Here is a 21,483-nt window from a genome sequence, read left to right as displayed (position 1 = left end):
AGTCCCTCCAGTTGTGTGTCCTGACTTGAACAGGTTGAATGATCCCAACGAGTGTAATTAACGTGGATTATGCCGCAAAACCTGCTGCGGGTAGGTAAGGTTTGAACTTCTTCCTTACACCGCGCTCAAGCCTTTGCCGTAGGACCAGAGCGGAAGAGGAGCTGCTCTTAGTAGGAATAAACAGGATTTTCATGCTGGGGAGCAGAGATGTCTCCCTGTATCCTACACGATCAGGGAACGTGGCCTGGATGCTGCCGGGTGGGAAGAAAAGCACCATGTCCGAACAAGCTTGACGTGTGGGTGCTGACGCTCTGAACAAAGCTGCCGCCTTTGCACCTCGCAGAGACAGGGCTTAAGGACCAAATCCCCCCTCCCAAAGCCGCAGAATTTCCCCGCCACGTTCGAGAGAGCGGGTTGTGCCACACAGGAGGGGTTGAGAGCAGCCACGCGTTGACGACCCGCCTCTGCGCAGCAGCCGCTGCAGGTCGAGGACATAATGTGAGCTGATAACACAACTCCCTTCCTCCCCCAGCGGGGTGCGAGGCTCTTGCTGGGCAGGAGGAAAAAGAAATTAGATTTAGAAGTTGTTATTATCTGAGCTTAACAGCAAGGCTGAAGTCAACAGTTGGGAGCACTTAGAGCTCGTTGTCTGCGGAGGTGAAGGCAATGGCTTGGAGGGGTCCCCGGGAGCAGGGTCCCCTGTGCGAGCGCTGGGGATGGTGGGGGACCCAGCAGCGGTTCGAGGCTGATTTGTCTCGAGGTTTCTCCTTCCTCTCCCCGTGCAGCTCCCCTCTCGCCGCTGGTGCTTCCCGGGCTGTCGCTGCTGGCGCAGCCGTTGGTGCGGCTGGTGCAGCCGTTGCCTGGGAACGGCAGTCGGACACAAACAGAAGCGGGGACCGGCGCAACAGTGAGCGCTGGGGTCCCCAGGGGGGTCCCCGGGGCAGCAGGAGAACGGGGCAGCTGGGCAGGCACCAAGGCCTGGAGGGGGCTTGGGGACAGCTCTGCGGTGACCCCGGTGAGACCTGTGGGGCTGTGGCCGTCCCCGAGCAGCCGTCCAGCCTGCCAGGGACCAGAGGGGGGGTTTCTCCTGAGGTCCCCTTCCCGCTCCCGTGAAAGCTCTCTGTGCGCGAGGTTTCGGCATCGGCTCACGTCCAGACCTGTGAAGCCGGAGGTGAACCAGCCCAGGAGCAGCCCTGCTGCTTACGGGGACTGTGACAAGACCCCGTCCGAGGGGAAATGTCTGTGCCAAGCACAGCGTGTGGGCAGATGGGGAGTGAGCCTGATCTCAGCTGGAGTAACTGGGGCTGTGCCGGGCTCGCTTGTGCCCGGCAGGAGCGTTACTGGAGCTGAAAAGGGGCTCTGGGACCCGTTTCCCGGCTTCACAGGTGCCCTTTCCTCTGGCTATGTCAAATTCCAGGTCATTGTGCATCCAAGCCTGGGGCGGGGGGACTATTTCAGCGCATCTCTCTGCCCCGGCTCCTTGGAAGGGTGAAGGTGAGGACGGATGGGTCGAGTGAAGTTATACCAGAGGAGCCAACTGGGGGAAGAGCAGGAGTAAGCAGCGAGCCCATGGAGAGGTCCCAGGACGGACAGACAGCTCGGGAGGTGGCCACGCTGCCTGAGCAGGTGAGGGCAGCACCACGGCAAGCCCTGCCTGACACAGGGTCTGTGGGCAGGTCCTGATGGAAGCAGAGCCCCCGGCTCCAGGACCAGGGGGGTGGCGTCTCCCAGGCGTGATTTCTCCTGAGACATCCCCGGGGATGCGGAGCATGGACCCCGCCAGCGGGGCTCAGCAGATGCAGCATCTCTGCGTAGTCTCAGTCCAGCCAGCAGTATTTGCTGAGCTCTCGGGCTGCCTGAGGGTTATGTGGGCAGGAGGGAACCTGGCCTCGGTCCCCGCGCTGAATGAAAGGTTATCTTACCTCCCTCGGAAATGGAGTCCTAACCAGGCTTATACCTGGCATGAGAGATTGCTACAGAAAATCAAGCAGCCCCATGGGGAGAGGCAAAAGCTGATGTGGATCCCAAGAACAAGATAAAGTGGCTGGCGCTCAGACCAGGGAAAGCCTGGCCAGGGGCTGCTGCGAGCTCTGATACCCCGGGGCTACTTCGTACATATATTAACAGCCTGACGAGGTGCTGGTGGGATTTTTTTTACCTTCATTTTCCACCCGCTCGCCAGGCAGCGTGGCAGGAGATGCTGGCCGCAGAGCTGGGATTGCTGGTGAGTCCTTCCCAGCCATCTCAGCCCCAGTTCCAGGACCTGATTCCCCTATTTTTAGCCTCGATTTGCCATCGCTCCCTCTCCAACCCGTGACTGCGTGCCCCATTGCAGCAATCGATAACCATCGCATAGGGAATAGTTGGGGGACAGACAGCAAAAAGGCCTTAATAGGACAAAGGACCTATTAAGGTTAGTTCTGGAGGAGAAACTTGGGCATCTTAGTCCAGGGGCTAGGAGCTGCCTGGAAGAGGTTCTGGTGTGAGACATGGCATGCTGTGGAGGTGCAATGAGGGCAAGATTAGATGCGCAGGAACAGAAGTAGCGACTGGTGGGAAAATTTCCATGGTACTTTTTCCCTGGTACAAATCCACAGGCAGTTGGGACAGGGGCAGAGGAGTATCTTGGATGTTGGAGCCTGTCCTGAGAGAGATGTAGGTTGGATCTGAGACATGCTGGGGTGCATTCCTACTAGCTGTGGACCAGCCCAGGGGCCAGCACGCACCGGCGTCTCTCTCCCTTTCCAAGGACCCCCTCGCTGCTGCCAAGGAGAAGGAAGGATTACCAGAGGATGCTGCCAAGGAGAGTGAAGGAGCAGCGGAGGATGCTGGAGCAGATGCACTGTTGGGTCCCCTGTGGTGTCCTTCAGGCCGCGGGCAGCAGGAAACGCAGCAGAGGAGCGGGGTGGGCGACCAGCGCGATGGCTCTGCCAGCTTGGTGTGGGCAGCCACGCCGGGGATGGTCTTCCAGAAGGACAGGCAGACTGGCCTTCATCCCCTCGTGAGTACCAGCGGGCACGGTGCCACCATGACGGTCTGCACAGCACCCGGCACTCCTGCCCAGCTCTCTCCCATCACCCCAGAGGCCTTTTGTGGGGTATTTTGTCCTGTCCACTAAGAGCCAGGAGCTGCCTCTTCCCCACAGAGCCTGTCCTGGGTGTTGGGCTACAACAGCAGCCTGGCCGTGCACAGCCTGATGGACGGGGAGGACCGGGTGCTCCTGTACGTCTCCTCCCACACGGTGGTCATCCACGATGTCCTGGGGAACCGGCAGTACCACCTGCAGGTCTGTCACACAGCCCGTGCATCTTCCTCTCCCTCCTCCTCTCCCTCCTCCTCTCCCTCCTCCTCTCCCTCCTCCTCCTCCCTTTCTCCCAAACTCTCTCTCTCTGTCTCTTTTCCCAGTGCTTAGGGGTCACCTATAGTGCTTAGGGGTCACCTATATGTGCGTCGAGGAGCCGCCCGTGCAAAGGCGTGCATCGTTCTGTTCTCGTGCCCGTTGCAATTCCCGGCACGTGCTGGTGGAAGGCGCCTTGTGTCGGATTCCAGCTCATGAGCCGTTTGATTAATGCTTTAAAGAACGGCCGGGTCTGGAGCCTCCGTGGCACTTGGCTGCTCTTCCTTCCCCAGGGCCACATGAACGTCATTTCTTGCCTGTGCGTGAGTGAGGACAGGCGCTGGGTTGCAACCGCCGACCGAGGGCCAGGTGCTCGGATCGTCGTGTGGGACTCCTTCTCTGGGTAAGCTCCCGGGAGCCTCCTCTTTGGAAACCTCCCATGGCCGGTAAATCGCTTAGGAGCGACTCCAGCCTCGGCTCGGGGTGAAACAGGAGGAACACGGGAACGGGGTAAAGCGGCAAAGGAGCCAAAACCGAACCGAGGGCTTCACCGTCCTCGTATCGCCCAGGCCCGTGGGACGCTGCGATGGGGCCGAGCTCCCCCAGGCTGAGCACATCGTCCCTCCAAGCTGTAGTATTTTCTTAAAAGATCCCTGGGGAGTGGTCCCAGCGCCATTTACGCGGGAGGAAGGGACGGAGAGGGTGTGGAGCACGAGCCGTCGGTCACACCGGCTGCTCCCGCAGCAGCCCCGCTGTTGGCAGGCTCCCTCCCCGCCACGCGGACCGGGGTGGGCCGTGCCACAGGTTTTGCCAAGCGATTGCCACGGAGGCCCCGTGCTGCCGCGAGCCCCCACGAGGCCCTTGCTCCGCAGGATACCGGTGCGCACCATCTTTGAGAGTCATCCGGAGGACGGGGTCAGTGCTATTGCTATTTCCCAGGATGCAAAGTATTTGGCGACCATTAGCGCTGGTAGCGTGCAGGTAAAGAAAATATCTCCGCTTCTGTAGCCGTGCGGGACATATCCCTGGAAGTTTCTCCCAGTGCAGCCAAGGGGGGGGGCATTCGGATGGGGAGAGCAGAAGAGAGGTGGGAGCGGGTGTGCAAAGTGCTGGCTTGGTTTTGCTAAGCCGTTGGCAGACAGACCGGGATTTCACTCAAGTGAATGCTGCGGGGCTGGGAAAACGGGTCTTAAACTGGGATAAACGCTTCTGACTTTGATGCACTTTCACTGAAGCAGTTTCTGAAATTAAGCTCTCTGCGGTCGGGCCACGCTGGGTTTATCCCGCTCCGGTCTTTTACACCCCCCATCCCCTGCTGCTGGCAGGAATGGGGTTCACCTGGCTCCCCAAAGCTCCCAGAAAGCCACTGATGTCCCTCCGTTTCCCCTTCTCTGCCAGAGGGTTTGTGTTTGGAAGTGGACTTCGCCCGCCGAGAAACCCGCGTGCAGCACGGAGCTGAGGCCCGAGTCCGGGGGTCAGGTGGGCGGCCGTGGCTGAGGGGTGTGGAGGGGTGCGACTGGGCTGGGCCGGGCCGGGCGGCAGCGCTGACCCGGGCCCCAGCCGCTGCGGGGCTGGAGGTGGGAGGCAGGATCAGCCCCCGTCCCTGCAGAGCATCCGGGGGCCGTTATCGCCGCTCCTCCGCTGCCTGACAGCCGTGGGCCGCAGAGGGGACCCCGGTGGGGCCTCCCTCACCGCGGCCCTGGCACCGGCCGGGGCTCGTGGCAGGAAAAGCCCACGGCCCTGCCGGCTCACCCCCGCTCGCAGAGAGCACAGCTCTGACGTTTCACAGGGAATTTGGCCTCTCTTTTCAGTTCACTGCAGGTGGTGAAGTGGGTTTTGGATAAAAGCAGCTGTTTTGCATTAAAGAGTAAGCAGAAAGCATTGCCTGGCTTGGCGTTAATGCGATTCTCACCTTTTAATTTCAGGATTATGTCATTTTTAACCCTCAAAATCCCTACGAGTTTGTCAGCAACAGCAAAACCCAGGTGATATTTTACCTGTGGGTAAGTAGGGACATGGGAAGTTGTATTTCTGGTGCCAAACACGCTCCCAGAGGGTTGGGAGACAGCGCGGGGGGCTGCACCCTAGCGAGGGCGCGTGCCGGTCAGCAGCTTTTGGAAGAGGAGCGGGTGGAGGGAGGGTGCTTTGTGCTCTCTGGAAGGTCTTGGAGCCTTTCTGCCCCAGGAGCCCTGCTTTGGTCACCACAGCGTGGGGCCAGCGCCCAGATGATGAGGAGGGGACGCGCTGGCACTGCAGAGCACAGTTACAAAACGCTCGTCCCGGGTGTTTCCTCCGCTTTCCCCAGGGCGATGCCGGTTTGCGGTACGGCGCTCCGCTCCTGAGCAGCCAGGTGAGTGCCGGGCGCACCACGGCATGTCACCCTCTTGGCTTTCCTCCACTTAATCCCCTTCAGCGAAAACAGTGGCCATGTCCCCAGCCTGTCCCCCTTGGTCTCCTGAGGGGACAAACCAGGATTGCCTGAGCTGGGGTTAAGAGGGACTCTCTGTCTCCCAGAGATGCCCCACTGCATCTTCTCCTGGGACTCTTGCCTCTGATGGTCCTGCTGTGGAACAGGGAGGGATGTCACAAGAGGGACCAAGCAGAAACCTCTCTGCTCAAGGAGGGAAGAGCCGGCACCTGGGATGAACACACAGCCTTGCTGCTCTCCCCACAGACCTTCAACAGCGTGGTGGGACACTTCAGCCAGTCAATTTTTCATTTTAACAACTCGCAAGCTCTGACGGGCACCTCGGCTGGGAAGCTGGTGGTGTGGGATGTGGTCAGTCCTCGCACGCCCTCCGAGGAACTGAAGGTCAAGCCGCTCAGCATGACGGCCACCAAAGTGGTGCCTCTGCAGAAGGACGGCCTTACCGTGCTCACTGTGTTTGGGAGGTAACGGGACGGCAGTTTTTGGTAGCCGTAGGTACAGTCCATAGGCATTTCAGCCGCAAGAATGGCAGAGCTAATGGGGATGACTTACGGCGAAACGTTGCCGTTTCAAGTCACTTGGCAGCGTCTGAGGACCAGGCACATTCATGCAGGAAGGTGCCGCTGATTTATGTGACGTTGCTGCGGCTTTTTTCAGCAATGAATTTGCTTGGGGCTGGGAAAAAACTCCTGGCAATGTGATTCCACTCTGCTGGGGTAGCTCAGACATGAGGTTGGCCACGGTCACGGAGGATGGTGGATGAGTCTTGCTCAGCCTCCTGGCCTTTACCGGCAGAGGGAGCAGACAGCCACCAAACGCCTTGGCAGCCTTGGGGACAGGGCAGGGGACAGGACAGAGCCTGGTGCCTTCTGCATAGCCCTCGGCTTTCCCCCTGCACATCTGCACAGGGCTCTGCTCACGCACTTGTGTAGAGAAAAGGCAAAAGGGGATGCGATGTGTTTCTGCCCAAGGATGCCACCCAAGAAATATTTAGGAGTTCTCCATCAGTGTGGTATTCAAAAGCTTTCCCTTCCTTGCAGCTGCATAGTAACGGGTGATGTGAAAGGTCAGGTTAAATTCTACGACGGGCAGCTGCAGCTCCTCACCTGCTACAGCCACAGCAAAGTGGGTCCCATTCGGTCCATCTCCTTCTCCAAAGCCACTCCTGATCCTCCCGGTGCCTCCCCAGCTTGCTCCACCTCCTGCACAGCCAGCAACCAGCCCTTCGTCGCCAGGTGAGCCCCCCTTTATAAACCCAGGTCTTTTCCTGCATTTCTCCCCCAGCCTGAAAGCTGGGGAGATGGTCAGCTGAAAGCTGCCCTACGGGCTTCTGCCTTGGCTGGAGCAGATTTCAGCCCTGGACCCAGGCTTCTGGGCAGGACAGGGACGGAGAGGGAAGGTGCCCCTTTATTTCCCGTCTCCACAGATTTTCACTTTGGGTATTTGTCCCACCTGCCCACCAGAGAGAAGCAGGGGCGAGTCCCCTGGGCAGCCCCTCTCTGCCCGCACAGCCCCCAGGCGTCTCCCAGCGGCTGCCAAAACCCAGGTGGGCCCCTGCACATCTTAAATGCTGAATTTGATGTGACGCCTTGGCGCGGGCGAGAGAAGCGTTAACACAGGCTCCGCTGGTCCCGAGGTGCACAGCTCCTCTGTCACGTACCCAGCACACCAGGCAGTGCTAATGCCGAGCCTCCAGCTCCCGCTGGGCCCCTTAATCCCGCCTTGAACCCCTCCCGTGGACGGCTATTTCCAGTTAGATTTTATCATGCCTGGGCAAGCTAATCAGGGCGGTGGCGGTGCAGACTGCCCCAGCAGCAATGCCACCAGTGCTGGGTCGCACCACATGGACTTGGGACAGCCCCAGCCTGGTCGCCAGCCCCTCTCTGCCCCTCTGCGTGATATAGCTGTGCCTGAGGATTTATAGGAAGTCTGCAGGCCAGATGAAGCTGTTCTGTGGCTCGATCCAGCCTGCAAACCATATGTCTGTTGCTCTTGTTAAGGTTCTCCTGGCAACCTCTGTCCTCAGCCACACGTGTTTTCCAAAGAGCCATATGGGACAGATTCTTCTCCAGCCTGGAGCAGTGCCCTGGGGGATGGTTTTCCCCGTCCCTCTCGGTCGTTTCATCCCTCTTTCTGGGTCGCTGCTGCAGCTCCTCTCTTGCAGCTGCTGTGGGCAGCACAAAAGGCAGAAAACCGAAGGGGAAGCCCTGAGCGTGCTCCTCTCCCCAGGCTGGTGGCATCAGGTATGGCTGAAGAGCCCAGCTAAGGCATGCAAGAGGCGCAGCACCCTTCGGTGCCAGGCCAGATGTGCGTGAACTGATGGCTGTCGTGGGCCAGCTAGCTAAAGGGGCTGCCGCTTCCCCACTCGTGCTGCCCGCGTGATGCAGCCATGCACATCTGTCCGTGCAGCTCTTAGTTCTCTGCATGGTCCTCTCGTGACCCTCTGCTCTCGGTCCAGGTTCTGAGTCCTTGGGCGGACTGATGACTATGCATATTTGTTCTGTAACGGGTGCAATTATTCCGATGTCTGCTTTACACATCACCAGTTACGTGGTGGGACCTGCTTCTCTGCCTGATGGTCAGCACGGCTGAGCAAACAGCGAGGCAGCTGCTCTGTCTGTGGCACGGGTCTGAAACTGTCCTCTGACCTTGTCCATGGTGGTGTGGTCAACATGTAGCCACTGACAACGGTGGCATGGAGGCATGTGAAAAGACTATTCAAAGTATCTTCAATTGCCCATTTGTCCGTCTCACACACCAGTGACTTGCAAACGGCGAAAGCTAGGCAGATGTCATTCATCTTCTGGCTTGCCTACTGAAGTAGAAAATGGAACTGGCTCCAGTGCTTTCCTGTGGAGATTTACCAGGTCATGAATACAAAGTGCCACCTGCCTTCCAGGTCAAGAAGTGTTTGCATATTGCGTATCGCAAAATATAAGTGATTGTCCAACTAAGTTGCCAAAGAGAGACTAATGTGTAATATAGCTTGGAGGGACATGCGCCAGCTAGTCTGATTCATCAAATTCTGTTTCTCTCACACTAAACAGGAACTTCATCCTTTCAACCTCTGATGCAACTGTGCTCCATGTTGCAACAGACAAGACAAACTTTGAAAAAGTCATGGAAGAGGCAAAGCAAGGCGTGAATGCCATCGCCTGTCACCCCCGGCAGGCACTCATTGCTGTGGGGAGCCGCTGCGGGCTGCTGAAGGTGTGGGACTACCAGCAGACCAAGTACCTCGTTAGCAGGATATTCACCGTGGCCGGCATCCAGTGCTTGTCCTACGACCCTGAAGGTATCCTGGTCTCAGGACCTCCCCACGTGCCAAGCACTGGGCTTCCTGGGAGGAGCGACCGTGTTGTGAGAGTTTTCTGGCGTGCTTTTCAGGTTACTTTCTGGCCGCTGGTTTTACTGATGGAAGTGTTTACATCCTCGATGCCATTTCCCTTCAGTCCAGCTGCAAAGAGTTCAAGTTCTCACGTGGTCCCGTGACTCATATCAGCTTCTCTCATGATTCGGAGTACCTCGCAACTGCTGTAAGCTTGTTTTTTCCTCTCAGTGATTTACGTGCGCTGCTCGCGGCACGGCTTTTGGTGGGACCGGGAATTGCCGGCCATCCTGCGAGGCACAGCAGAGCGAGCGGTGCCGAGGGCTGTCCCTCCCCAGGGGCTTCATGACTCTGAAATGCTTTTCCTGGCTTGAAGAGTCACTCTATAAAAACGTCACCAGTCACAGCCGTTCCACAGACCTGCTGCTGGCAGTGTCCCATCCCTAACTTTTTAGTGACAAGCCTTAGCTCTGCATCCATCTGCAGAAAGGACTGGGGCCGGGATTTCCTCCTGGCTGGTGCATCACAAAGGAGGGGTTGCTCCCTTGGTCCCACGTCTCGGTGCAGAAACGTTGAGGCAGTTTGGCACAGAGGCTTTAGCAACTGGTGATGATGCTCCAGAGAAGCATCATCAGAAAAAGACTGCCCCTTCATGCACGGATGCCCGGGCACAGCAGTGTGAAGCATCTTTCTTGTGATTTCTGGGCAGTCACTGAACTTGGTTTACTGCCCCTCTGCTGTGAGGGCAGGGCAGGGAATGCCCTCCGGCCAGGTAGGATGCTCCGGCCAGGCTGAGGGCTGCTGTGGTGATACCGCTGGGAGCAGCTGCCCAAATCTGTCTGACCCGGTGCTTTATCCTGTGACTCTAACCCTCCTGCTGGGGCTTACAAAATGGAAAGGGCCGAGCTAAGCCCGGAGGGGACACGCGAGCGGCCCGCTGCCAGCCACGGGACATGCATGGGGATCGTGGCTCAGTGACCTCTGCGCTCGCTCTCATTTCAGGATGAGAAATACTCAGTGACTGTTTACAAGAGAGCCCTGCAAAATGGGAGCAGATGCTGGGAACACCTAGCAGGGCTGCACTCCCACTACAAACCCATCCGGAGCATCCTCTTTGGGGTCCAGCTAGATGGCAACGAGCCCAGGCTCCTGAGCCTTGGGGAGGACCGGCAGCTGGTAGGTCAATGTGAAAGTCTAAAATGCAGTGGAGCTTTGCGGCTGAAGTGAGGGGCTGGACAAGAGCATCAAGGGAGACTAAGTCTTTGGCTCTGCAGCTCCTAACCTCTCCCCACCAGCTCCGTCGCAGGGTTTGTTTCTCAGCCTGGTCTCAGGGCAGATCTGCCCAGGGTTCATGGCTGAGGAGGCTCTACTACTGCTCACCCCGGCTGCTGCAAGAGATGCTGAATCCAGCTAATCCACAAAGTCCAGGGTGCTGGCAGACCACAGGGGAGTTGTGGTGTTTCCTTCTCTTCCCTCCAGGTTGAATACGACCTGGACAGCAGCAGCAAGGACCACCTGGTGGTCTTGCACAGGGATCGAGTAGAGCAGGTTGCTGTACCCCTGTGCTTGGCCTGGTACCCACAGCTCAGCACCGAGTCCTTTATCCTGACTGCCAACAACTGCTACAAAATGAAGCTCTACAACACGACAACCAAAATGTGCAGGTAAAGGAGAGAGTCAGGCCTACCGCTGCCTGGGAGCCCCATCCTGACTCTATGTTCTCCTCTGCCAAAGGTCAACCCTGCTCCCACCCATGAGCATGTGTTTGCCCATCCGTGATGCAGATCTTGGGATGACTCTAGGGCCCCTAGGTTGCCCCATCCTTGTGTCTACTCTGCTCTTCACTAACGTGTCATCTAGTAAGGTTGTGGCTGCAGTGGGTCTCGGTCTGTCTGGCACGTTGGGCTTGAGACGCAGCAGATGGGCATCAGATAGAGAGACAGGAGCCAGGAGCCCACATGAGCAAAGCACAAGGACTGAATGATCCCTGAGCACTGAGTTCCTCTCTCAGCCCCAGTGTGGTCCCTCCTAGCCAGGGACCCTGTCCTATCCTGTCCTCAGCCAGTAGTACAAAGCCTTTGCACCCACCACACCTCCCCATATCTACCCATCTTTGTGCATAGCAACCCTTCAGAGTGGGAAAATGTTTTATGAGCCCTAGAATGGATGAAAATGTTGTTCTCCTCCAGAAAGACCCTTTTGGGACCAACCTATGGCTCCCCATTGGAGAAGATACAAATCCTCCCAGCGACAAGCAATATGGACCCCCAGAAATGCTATCTGGCATACATTACAAAGGACAAGGTATGGAGCCCCATCCGTTCCAGCTGTACACGAGCCCCCTCTCGTAGAGGTGGTGGTCCCCACGGGAATGTCACTGCAGACAAAACAATGTGTAGGCTGGTCCTGCCTGAGAGCTGAGCAAGCTCCCGGGAGGAGGACACAGCGCTGTGCTGTGGGACCCCCAGCCCTGCCAGGACCCCTCTTTCCTTACAGGTGGGCTTGCAGATTTTGCCTGTCGATGGCAACCCCCACAAGTCCTCAGCTTTCATTTGCCACCCAGACGGTGCCTCTGACCTTGCTAGTTCCTACGACGGACGCTACATCTTTACGGCGGGGGGGAATGACTGCACGGTCATGAAATGGGAGGTCAACCTAAAGTGAGTACCGCAGGACGGAGAACGGAGTCTTGTTACGGCTTTCCACAGCTTGGCCAACACAGCTGAAGCAAGTGTTCCCCAGCATTTACACTGGGAATGGGGCTTTTGTCCTAAAAGGTCTCTGTTTGTGTCCAGAAGAGTTAAAGGCAGGTCTCCCAGCTATTTCTACGCTTACCCTGGTGCACAGGGCGGTCCTGCACCCGCAGGGCGACACGGCAGGGAGCTGCACGGGGAGCGTCCCTTTGCAGGACTCTCGCGAGCACGGCTCCTGCTGGGGCAGGTGACAGAGCCCTGCAGCTTCGCTCTCCTCCCGCAACACCGTGCCCGCCACCCGGCCGGCAGACCGCCTCTGGCAAGGGGGGCCACAGGGTGGAGGACAGGTCCCAGCACTCCTGCGGGCAGGAGACCCACCACTCGCTGCGAGGAGCGTGAGTGGAGGCTGGCAGCATCCCTGCTCAACCCGGGACGTAGTCAATAGGGGGGATTAAACCAGAAGACCCCGCAGGCGGCGGCCATAGCGCCTATAAAATACGCCAGTCTGGGAAACGGTACCCAAGCGGTAAGAAGCTGAGCAGAGGATTTTCTGGTCCTTGTGAGGGCCTGGCCAGTGTGACGGGGGATTGCCGTGGCTGGGCAGGGGATGAGAGGAGCGGCACTGGCTGCAGGAGGAGCGTACGGGGCGACTGCCGCTGCAGAAGCACCTGCTCTCCGAATGGGGTGGGCCGGCATGCGCCAGGAAATTCCCCCTGTGCTTGAGGACTGGGTTTAGGACAAGCCACCTTAATCCTATAAAGCTTTGCTTACATGAGTAAAGGGACTGCAGTAAATGAGGTGGCTGGAGGAGTGAAGGCTGCTTTTGCAAACAAGGATTTCCAGGCTCTGGCCCCGAGCGTCAGTGATAAACCCTGCCAGGTTTCTTCTGCCTGTCCCTGGAAGCGCAGTTTCCCTCTGCCAGCTTCCTCGGGTGGTGCTGCCAGATGTCCGCTCCCACATGCTGGCGGGTAAGGCGGCAAAGGCAGGGTATATATTTTGGTTCCTTTGCGTGTCGAGGACCAGAGCTGCTGGTTGCGATGCACGCGCGGGGCAGAGGGCTCTCCCCCCGCGAGCGTGGCTGCAGGCGCCCGGTCGATACGCGCGTACATCTATGCAGGGAGTGTGCAGGCAGCTGCGAATGAGCTGAAAACCGCCAGGCCAGCGCCGAGCAGCTTCACCTTCATGCTTCAAGGACTGGAAAGGGAGCTTAGCCCGTGTTGGAGTTAGAAAAGATCCATAGCGTGGCATGGTCTCTGTCAGCCTGTGGCTGTTTTTGGGTTTTTTTGTTTATCCTGCATGTCACCCCACTAGCACAGAGCACGTCTTCTGGTTCCGGGCAAATCAACCCCACGGGAGCTGGCTTTCAGCCCTCCCTCCTATTTTTGCCTTTTGGAGTGCACCTGTGAAACGCCGTTACCCCTCATCTTACCAGGACAAAAGCTTCGTGGTTAAGACACATGCTGGTCCCGTGTAAAACACTTCTTGCAGGTACTACTCGCTCAGAGGAAAGACCAGAGGGTGCTGAGCCAGCTCACCTTCATGTGCCAGAACAAAGGAAAACTGGGTGGGAAAGCAATGGGCTTATTTATTTTCTTTTCCATGTTGTGTGGCTTAAGCAGTCGGGGGTCAGAATAAGCGACATTTTAAGGAAGGCAATAGAATATAAATGATCCTTCTTTATAATGGTTGGCCAGGGTCCAGGCAACATTGAATTTCTATGTAATTTGTTTTCGGAGCGAAGCTCTTGATGAGCTAATTATAATTTTATTGCTGCTTCTGGCATCTTGCGCATCTCCGCTGTGTTTAATACCCAGATAACTTAATTATGAAGAAAGTATGAAGCTTGCAAAAAACCCAGCGGACGCAGCACCACAGAGGTGTGCGTGAAAGCCGCAGCCTTGCTGCCAAGCGTGGGATATTGTGTGGCAACGCTACGCCACGATTGCGCTACCGGGCTTGGTTTCCTTTTTCATCTGCATGAGCCAGACGGATTCTTTGGGCTCCAACTTCGGGCACTTTCTGCTTCATGTGGACCGCGCCTGCGACAGGGTCACCCGCTACGGCAGAGGAAGTAGAGTAATGGATTGCGTTGAGTTGTTGGGGAGGAACGTGTTAGATCGAGGGACAAGGGGCTTAGGTTTGTGTGGTTTATTGCGAACACCAAGCCCCGGCCCTCTCTGCATGTTCAAAATGCTGATCTAGCTAATTCATCTCCCTCAATGTCTCTATAAGGAAGCAGAAAAGCTAAATGCCAGACACCAAGCTCAAGTCCATGGAAAAGCTCCTGGCTCCCAGCCCTGTGCTCATTCCACTAAACAAGAGGACCATTCAGTAATAATTAATTCCCACACTGTGCTATTGTATGTAAAACCTGGGTATGAAGTATGCTGTAGAAGCGCAGGCTGATGATAAAATAGCACACGGTTCAAGGAAATGCTTCTCCTTCCCGAATTCTGAGGTCCAAAGATTTTATTTATCTATTGAAAGCGTCTGTGAAGAATGACTAGAAAGGGAAACATGAAACCTCTCCTCACATGAACCCTTCCCGTACCTTCTTTTCTCTATTTCTGCCAGTGCCTTGGATGCTGCTGCTTCCCTGGGTGGGGAGGACTTGATCCCGTTCTACAACCTACTGGATGGCGGCAGGGAAGGCGAATTCTTCAGGGTAATTATGCTCACTGTGAATGCTGTCTGGCAACATCTGGTTGGTGTTTAAGATTAATTTATACAGGCCTGACATTTCTTTATTTTTTTTTGTCCAGCTCGCCTTTAACAACAATCTCATTGATATGCCTGTTAGTAAATCTTAAAAGGAGCCTTATCTTCCTTGCCTGTTGGTATCTGAACTTTACAGTATCTTGTTTGAACCCCTCGCAGGAACTGGAAGACTATTTTTACTATGCGCAGTTGCGCAGCCAGGGTATTGATACACTGGAGACCAGACAGGTGTCAACCCATATTCCCTTGGAGGAAATTCCTTCTGTAATGAGAGCAATGGGATTTTATCCATCAGAGGAAAAGGTCAGTCAGTCGCTTTTATTGTTGTTGTTAAAAGAAAAAAAAAAAGAGCAAGAATGATTGCGTTTACCAAGTGTCCCGAGGGCCAGATCCTGACCGTTCTTATGCTGGATGGCTCCAGAGTATATTTGCTGGCTTTCAGTGTATTTAATCTGATCTGCATAAATGTAGTAGTGGTCAGAATTAGGCAGCAAATTCCTCAAAAAATAATGATTCCTCACTAGAGAGCTGGGCACACACAGGGGCAGGCTGAGCAAAGCTGGAGCCTGATGGTTCAGAAGTGCTCAACAAAGGATGGCCTCAGGGTCTTCTGGAGGTTGAGTGCTCTGCTACCGCTGCAGAGAGGTGGGTTTCTTCAGAAGATGGATGGAGAAAGTTGAGGAATGAATCTTCCTTCGGCTCCCTCGGGCAGCAGCCTCCAACTTTGCACAGTCCATGGGCTAAACTACCTTGTGTGCAGGCAGCCTTGTGTTTTGGTGTCTCTCTGAGTTCCACTACTAGCTGAGCTGCTTTACGGGCTGCATGGGGTTAGTGGGCCATGGGCTGAGTCCCTCCAGGTCCGAGGTCCACTCAACCAGAGCATCCTGCATGTGTTACCAGCACGGGTGGAAATGTCCAGCTCCATGCAGCCATTCGTTGGGACGTTGATAGAGCCTCTTTTTCTGGTTCTGCTTGGGACTGATGAAAGAATGATTTTAGATGGAGACAGCAGCTTTTATTCCCATGGAGCTTAAAGCTCTTTCATAACTGATAAACTCTGCAGAAGCTCTCTCTGAGCTTGCCTTTCAGATTGCAGCAGTAGAGCTTCCTAGCAAACATTTCTCAAGAGCTTTTCAGCTTCAAATTTTACAGCAAAGACAACTGATTTAATAAGGGTGCTGCTTCTTCCCCTTTTGTAGCTGTTTCTATAAGGCAGTTTGTATTGTATACAGACCTCATTTGTCATGTTGTAACCCGGCGAAAGGGTAATTAAAGCGCATACAAAAAAAATGTACTGAACCTGATGCAAAGAGATTTAAATAACAACCTCTTTGCACCAGCTACCGCCCCTCAACGCAGGAGGGGCTCTCCCAAGGGAAGCGGTACCTCGCTGTGCTCCCTTCATCTTTCTGCGGGGGAGGCTGCCTTTGTCTCTGCTGATTGCAGAGGAACCCCACAGGCTGCGGAGACGGTGCTGTGAGTCAGTGCCAGCCCGTCTGCCCGGGCGTCCTCCCTGCCAGGAGAGCCAGCAGATGGGAGGCAAGACCTTTGCCACAGCCACCACCTCACGGACTTGCTTTGGGCCCCCCGCAACCAGCAAACGTGCGTCCGAGCTGGGACTGCTTCGCCCTCGTGTCAAGCTGTGGTGTTATCCCCTCCTACTTTGTTAGCTCTTTTCCTTGTCTCATTATATTTTCATCTCTTGGGGACAGAGAGAACATATTCCCCTGGGAAATGTCTCTGTAACTGGTAACACACACACACACATCTCCCTCTGCCTCTGCCCCAAATCAAAATGAAAACAGCATTTCAGGCATGGAAACAGAGGTGCTGAGGTGATAAGATGCTGTGAAACCAGGCGACCTACAATCTGCTTCTTGAAGCAGGTAGGACAGTATTAAAAATACAGAGAGAAAGTTCATCTCTCTCTAGGGTGTTTTAATAAAGGAAAAGCAGGAGGGAGAAAAGCAAGGCTTTTGGGAATTGGTGTTTTTCTTTTGTAGTTCAGTGGGGCTGATATAAAACCTAATCCCAGATCAGCCAGAGCTGAGTGCAAATGACTGTTCTTGCCTGGCGTGACATTCGCTACAGGAAAAATATAAGGCTGAGCTTTCCCTCTTCCCCGGGCTTCATTCAGTGGAAAAACTTGTGACACAAGGACAAAGGCCCAAGGCTGAATGCAAAGTCCTCCCCAGGGAGATCTTGCATCAGCTTCCCTTCCCGGGGAGTAGCAGGCTTGGTGCGTGTTGGCACGGGGAATTCTCCCAGCGCCTCTCTGCCGGCCGTGCATGTCCAAAGGGGCTGCCCCTTGGAGCATGAGTACGATGGAGGCGTGGAGCAGATCCTGCCCTTCGGACACGCATCTGCCAACTGGGCTGACTCACAGCACCAGCCCTCAGGAAAACCACTAGTATCCAGCATGGCCGGTGCTTGCCCGTTTGCCCGAGAGCAGAGCGATCGATCCAGCCATGCAGGATCTCAGCCCCACTGAGCAAATTTCAGATTCGGCTTGCGCGGTGGCAGAGCTGCACCAGACGCGGGTCGGATCGGGGAGGGGGGGAGGATTGCTTACGCCGGCCAGGATGCATATATACTGTGTGCAACCTGGTTACGTCGGGACTTTCATGCATCTACTTTTGTAGCCGGGTGGCATATTTACTGGTTTGTGGTTTGCCTGCCCGCTGTCCCCAGAGCAGAGACACAGCTGCGGCAAAGGCACCGGTAACAGCTGCAAAGTCACCAGGCGCCCATCACGAGAAAATAGGGGAAATCCAAAATGACTACGTATCTGCTGCCCCCGTCTTTACCTAATATCATCGTTAACAGTGAGCACGTAACTGTTAGCCATGTCCATCCTCAGCTGCTGAGTGTTAGCTTCTTACTGGGCTATGGCCGTGGCATCTGTGGTACCAGTACGTGCACGATTACGGCACATTGGCATTCCTGAGATCAGAAACTGGCCTGATGTTCTTCAAAAAGAAAACGTGTCGCAATCTGTCTTGCCTTGATCTTTAGATTGAAGAAATGATAAACGAAGTAAAATTCAGCACGTATGTGGATACTGGAGAACAAGTGACAAAAATCAATTTAGAGGACTTTATCAAACTTTATATAAATCATCGACCTGCGTTTGGCTTTTCAATGAAAAAAATACGACGAGCGTTTCAGGTTCTTGGTTATGATAATGAGAATGGAGACAAAGTTATTGACAGAGGAGACTTACTGTTGCTGCTTCAGTGCAGAGGTGAGTTTTTTCTTTTCTAATATTAGTTTTATGCTTGGTAGTTCTGCCTTCAATTTCAGAACGTATTCACTGCAGCAAAAAATTAATTTGGAACTATAGTTTGGTAACCAGGGCAGGCATGTGGAGCTACACGTCTTAGAATTTTAAATTGAATAATCACGTCTATTGTCTCAGCTGCACTTCTTTTACTGCTCTGGAAAACTCTGCTGGCCTGAAGTACCTTGTCTGTCAAACGACGAGCATGGATCTTGGCAAATTGTATCCTTCTTCCAGTATACCCTTATCCTGAATCACTGTTCTCTCTTCCAGTCACAGTCTCCAGAAAGGTAGTATAAAACTGAAAAAGAGGGGGACAAGAAAGAAAGGATGGAATTGGTTGGTCCTGGACTGAACCTATGTGTGAAAGGCTGAAAAGATGAGACAGTTTAGTTCAGCCGAATCAGAGGGAACTCTGTAAAGGCATGTATAAGTATGCTTATAGCCAATGCCGTAGAGAGGTAAATAATGAACTTGTGTTGCCTTGCTCCTGTTGTAAAAGCAGGGAGCATTTAGTGCAGCTAAGCATTAAAACAGGTAAAGGGAAATGCTGTTTTACTCGGTACATCATCTGGTAAAGCTGCCTTGCCTTGGAAACCAAGGATTCAACCAGTGTGAGGAAGGTTAGTTATTTATATGGATGGTGTGAACATCCATAAATAGATACATTAGACAGAACAGTTTCATAACAGATCTATAACTTTATGCTTCAGGGCATGAGCCAACCACTAACTGGGAATAAAGGCTATGTCCAGGTTATTCCAGGATGCTAGATCAAGGCTTTCCTGCACCACCTTCTTCCTGCGTTGTGTGGAAATGACTACAGCCACGAAGCGACGTGGACTGTGGTCTGTCCTGTGCCAGGAATTCTTAAGTGGGAATAGAAGCTCAAGCCCCTGCAAGTGCAATGTAGCCTAAAGAGGCATTTGGATGAGAATTTCTCCCTCTGATAAATATTTTTGCCCAAAATGCCACATGCAAGAACAATTTTCCTTAGGATCAATGTTTTCCTGTGTCGGGATCACACGTTTCGACCAGCGATGTGTATCTACCTTAGAGAAGCTGAATCCTCTTCCAAACTGTCCTGTTTTATTTGTTCTTGTTTGAGTTGCCTTCTGGTTTTCGTGCTGATGACACCACAACCCAAGAGGCTGGTGTTGCTTTGTTTTGTACAGGAGAGCACATGACAGAGGACGAGCTGGCGCAGTGTCTGACCACCCTGCTGGGCAAGCGTCCTGGGGGAGGAGGATCCGAACCGGACACCTACGATCCCTCAGGTACAGGATTAGCATTCCACACAGCACCGTAGCAGGTTCGCTTCAATTCCCAAACAGAATAATTTAAATTGCAAACCAATTACCCCGTTAGGCCAAGAGTTGTCAAAAATGCTCAGACGGGGTTGCAAAAATAGTCGTAGAGCTATAGATTGTCCTTCATCCATGCAGCAATTGCAGGGGTGTCTCTAAAAATAAATGGACAATGAAACGTAACTGGGACCTGACAAGATTACATTGCTGTTTATCTGCTGGCTTGGAACTGAAATTAGAAACACACAGTGGAAGGTTTACGGGCCAGAGCCTCCAGGCAAAAAGGAATCCTACAATACGCAAATCACAGCGTCGATGCCATCCAGGCGGTGATGCGCATCGTAAGGGAGCTGCTGAGAACCACCACATTGGCTACAATTTATGTCCCAGTCTACACCAGTCTCGACCAGCAGATCACAGGGTTGATTTCAGCCAAGTGGCGTTGCCCGTTGTAGTTGCAACTGTTGGGAAGTGCTGTGTGTCTATACAAGCCACGTCCCAGTCCACACCAGTCCAGAAGAGCATTTGGTTAGGTCCGTTGGCAAACAGGCTGCGCGCAGCCAAGGTGCAGCTCCTGAAGGGAACTAAAGATCCTCGGGATCCTAAAATCATGTCAAATCAACAGAGTGTGAAAGTGGCATTTGGCCCCTTGACTCTTCTGAGGTAGGGATCTACCGCAAGGTGAGACTCGCAGCCTCGCAGATTCAACAGAGTCGATCCCTGATACAAATGCATGAAGTATTAAGCCAGCAAGCCAATACTTTTTCATGATTACTTCATACATTTTAAAAAAAATTCCATCCACTTACTCCTGCTTATAAATTTTACTGATCTGGAAAGCCGTTTTTACGTTGCTATTGTGTGTTTTGTGTTGTTGCTGCTCTCCAGGTGCAGCAGCTTTGACTGAAGAAGAAATTCCAGAGGAAATCACAGCAGAGATATTTGCTGCTGACATTCTTGGCTTACCTATTGCTGAACCAGAAAAAACAAACAGAAAAAAGAGATGAATCCTTGGTCTATGAAGGCACAGAAGCATATCTGCCACAAAGTTTTTGACTCATTCCTACTTTCCAGTCTCCTCAAATATTTTCAAAAGTTGTACTTTGTGTTTATTAAAAAGTAGAGATCACATAGTTTCATATTAATAAAACTCTAGAAAAAGCCCCCAGTTTAGCACATGCCACAAACCTACAGGATCAAACCTTTGTAGGGAAACACTGGGGTGGCTGTAAAGAATGAAGCAGTAGCTGCCGCGTTGCCTTCTTGCATTGACCACTCCTACCATTGGCTGGAGCTTTCCTAGAATTCATTTCAGGTGGGTTTATGCCAGATGCAGTCTATTTTCATTATGTTAAGACAGTATTTATCTGTGAAACCTGACAGCAAAATAGCAAAGTAAAAGTATTGTATTGATTAAATACATTGATAAATGTAGTGGACAAAATGGCTGGATAGGTTAGAATTGTTTTTGTAATTATAAATAAAACAGACCTTGGTAAAGAAAGGAATGCTGTGATGTACATTAAAACCAGGTTTCCATTTTGGCCTTTAAAACTTACTTTTTCTTTCTGAAAGTAGTAGTTCCAATTAGTAGCGTTAATACCAATGGGACGGCATCTTACTGTGTTTGCATAAACAGCATAATGAGGCTGATACAAGTTGCTGTAGAAAGATCAGTGAAGTGCTGTTGAAGATGCTTCCTTCTTTACATCACCCTCAGCATCAATTTGAATAATAATGTAGGCCCTTAAGAAGCGTTCCTTTCAGTGGCAATGTTTTTTAAACAGAGAGCGCTGTTATGTACTCTGAAAGTATCTGTGATTGTACAATTAGTACAAACAGCAAGGTGAGCACTAGATGCAAGTTAATGAAGGAGTCCAGCAGCACCATGACCTGAGTACACCGGGTTATGTGACAGGAGACATTTTCTGCAGAGCATAGAATTCAACCGGCTGAACATGAGCCGGCAGTGTGCCCAGGTGGCCAAGGAGGCCAACAGCGTCCTGGCCTGTATCAGCAATAGTGTGGCCAGCAGGAGTAGGGAAGTGATCGTGCCTCTGTAGTCGGCACTGGTGAGGCTGCACCTCGAATCCTGTGTTCAGTTTTGGGCCCCTCACTACAAGAAGGACGTTGAGGTGCTGGAGCATGTCCAGAGAAGGGCAACGGAGCTGGTGAGGGGGCTGGAGCACAAGTCTTATGAGGAACGGCTGAGGGAACTGGGGGTGTTCAGTCTGGAGAAGAGGAGGCTGAGGGGAGCCCTCATCGCTCTCTACAACTACCTGAAAGGGGGTTGTGGTGAGGTGGGTGTTGGTCTCTTCTCCCAAGTAACCAGCAATAGGACAAGAGGAAATGGCCTCAAGTTGTGCCAGGGGAGGTTTAGACTGGATATTAG

The 21,483-nt window shown here is 53.6% G+C and overlaps 1 protein-coding gene across 1 annotated transcript; it reads left to right on the top strand.

Annotated features, from left to right (window-relative positions):
* Window positions 1–1,569: 1,569 nt before the first annotated feature.
* CFAP251 (cilia and flagella associated protein 251) lies at window positions 1,570–20,098 on the top strand (the record flags this gene model as incomplete). Its single annotated transcript, XM_082007728.1, has 21 exons — window positions 1,570–1,626; window positions 2,750–3,001; window positions 3,146–3,286; window positions 3,631–3,740; window positions 4,210–4,318; window positions 4,736–4,816; window positions 5,263–5,340; window positions 5,643–5,687; window positions 6,012–6,229; window positions 6,806–7,000; window positions 8,813–9,060; window positions 9,153–9,301; window positions 10,096–10,269; window positions 10,573–10,757; window positions 11,283–11,397; window positions 11,590–11,753; window positions 14,361–14,451; window positions 14,664–14,807; window positions 17,520–17,748; window positions 18,960–19,061; window positions 19,980–20,098. The coding sequence occupies 21 exons, from the start codon at window positions 1,570–1,572 to the stop codon at window positions 20,096–20,098; spliced, it is 3,006 nt and encodes a 1,001-aa protein (XP_081863854.1).
* Between the last annotated feature and the right edge of the window lie 1,385 nt (window positions 20,099–21,483).

Source organism: Phaethon aethereus, assembly GCF_964289735.1.
Source record: "Phaethon aethereus genome assembly, chromosome: 17".
In the NCBI taxonomy this organism is placed as follows: domain Eukaryota; kingdom Metazoa; phylum Chordata; class Aves; order Phaethontiformes; family Phaethontidae; genus Phaethon; species Phaethon aethereus.
The sequence above is the reverse complement of the archived record's forward strand: the minus strand, read 5'-3'. Positions and strand labels throughout refer to the sequence as shown.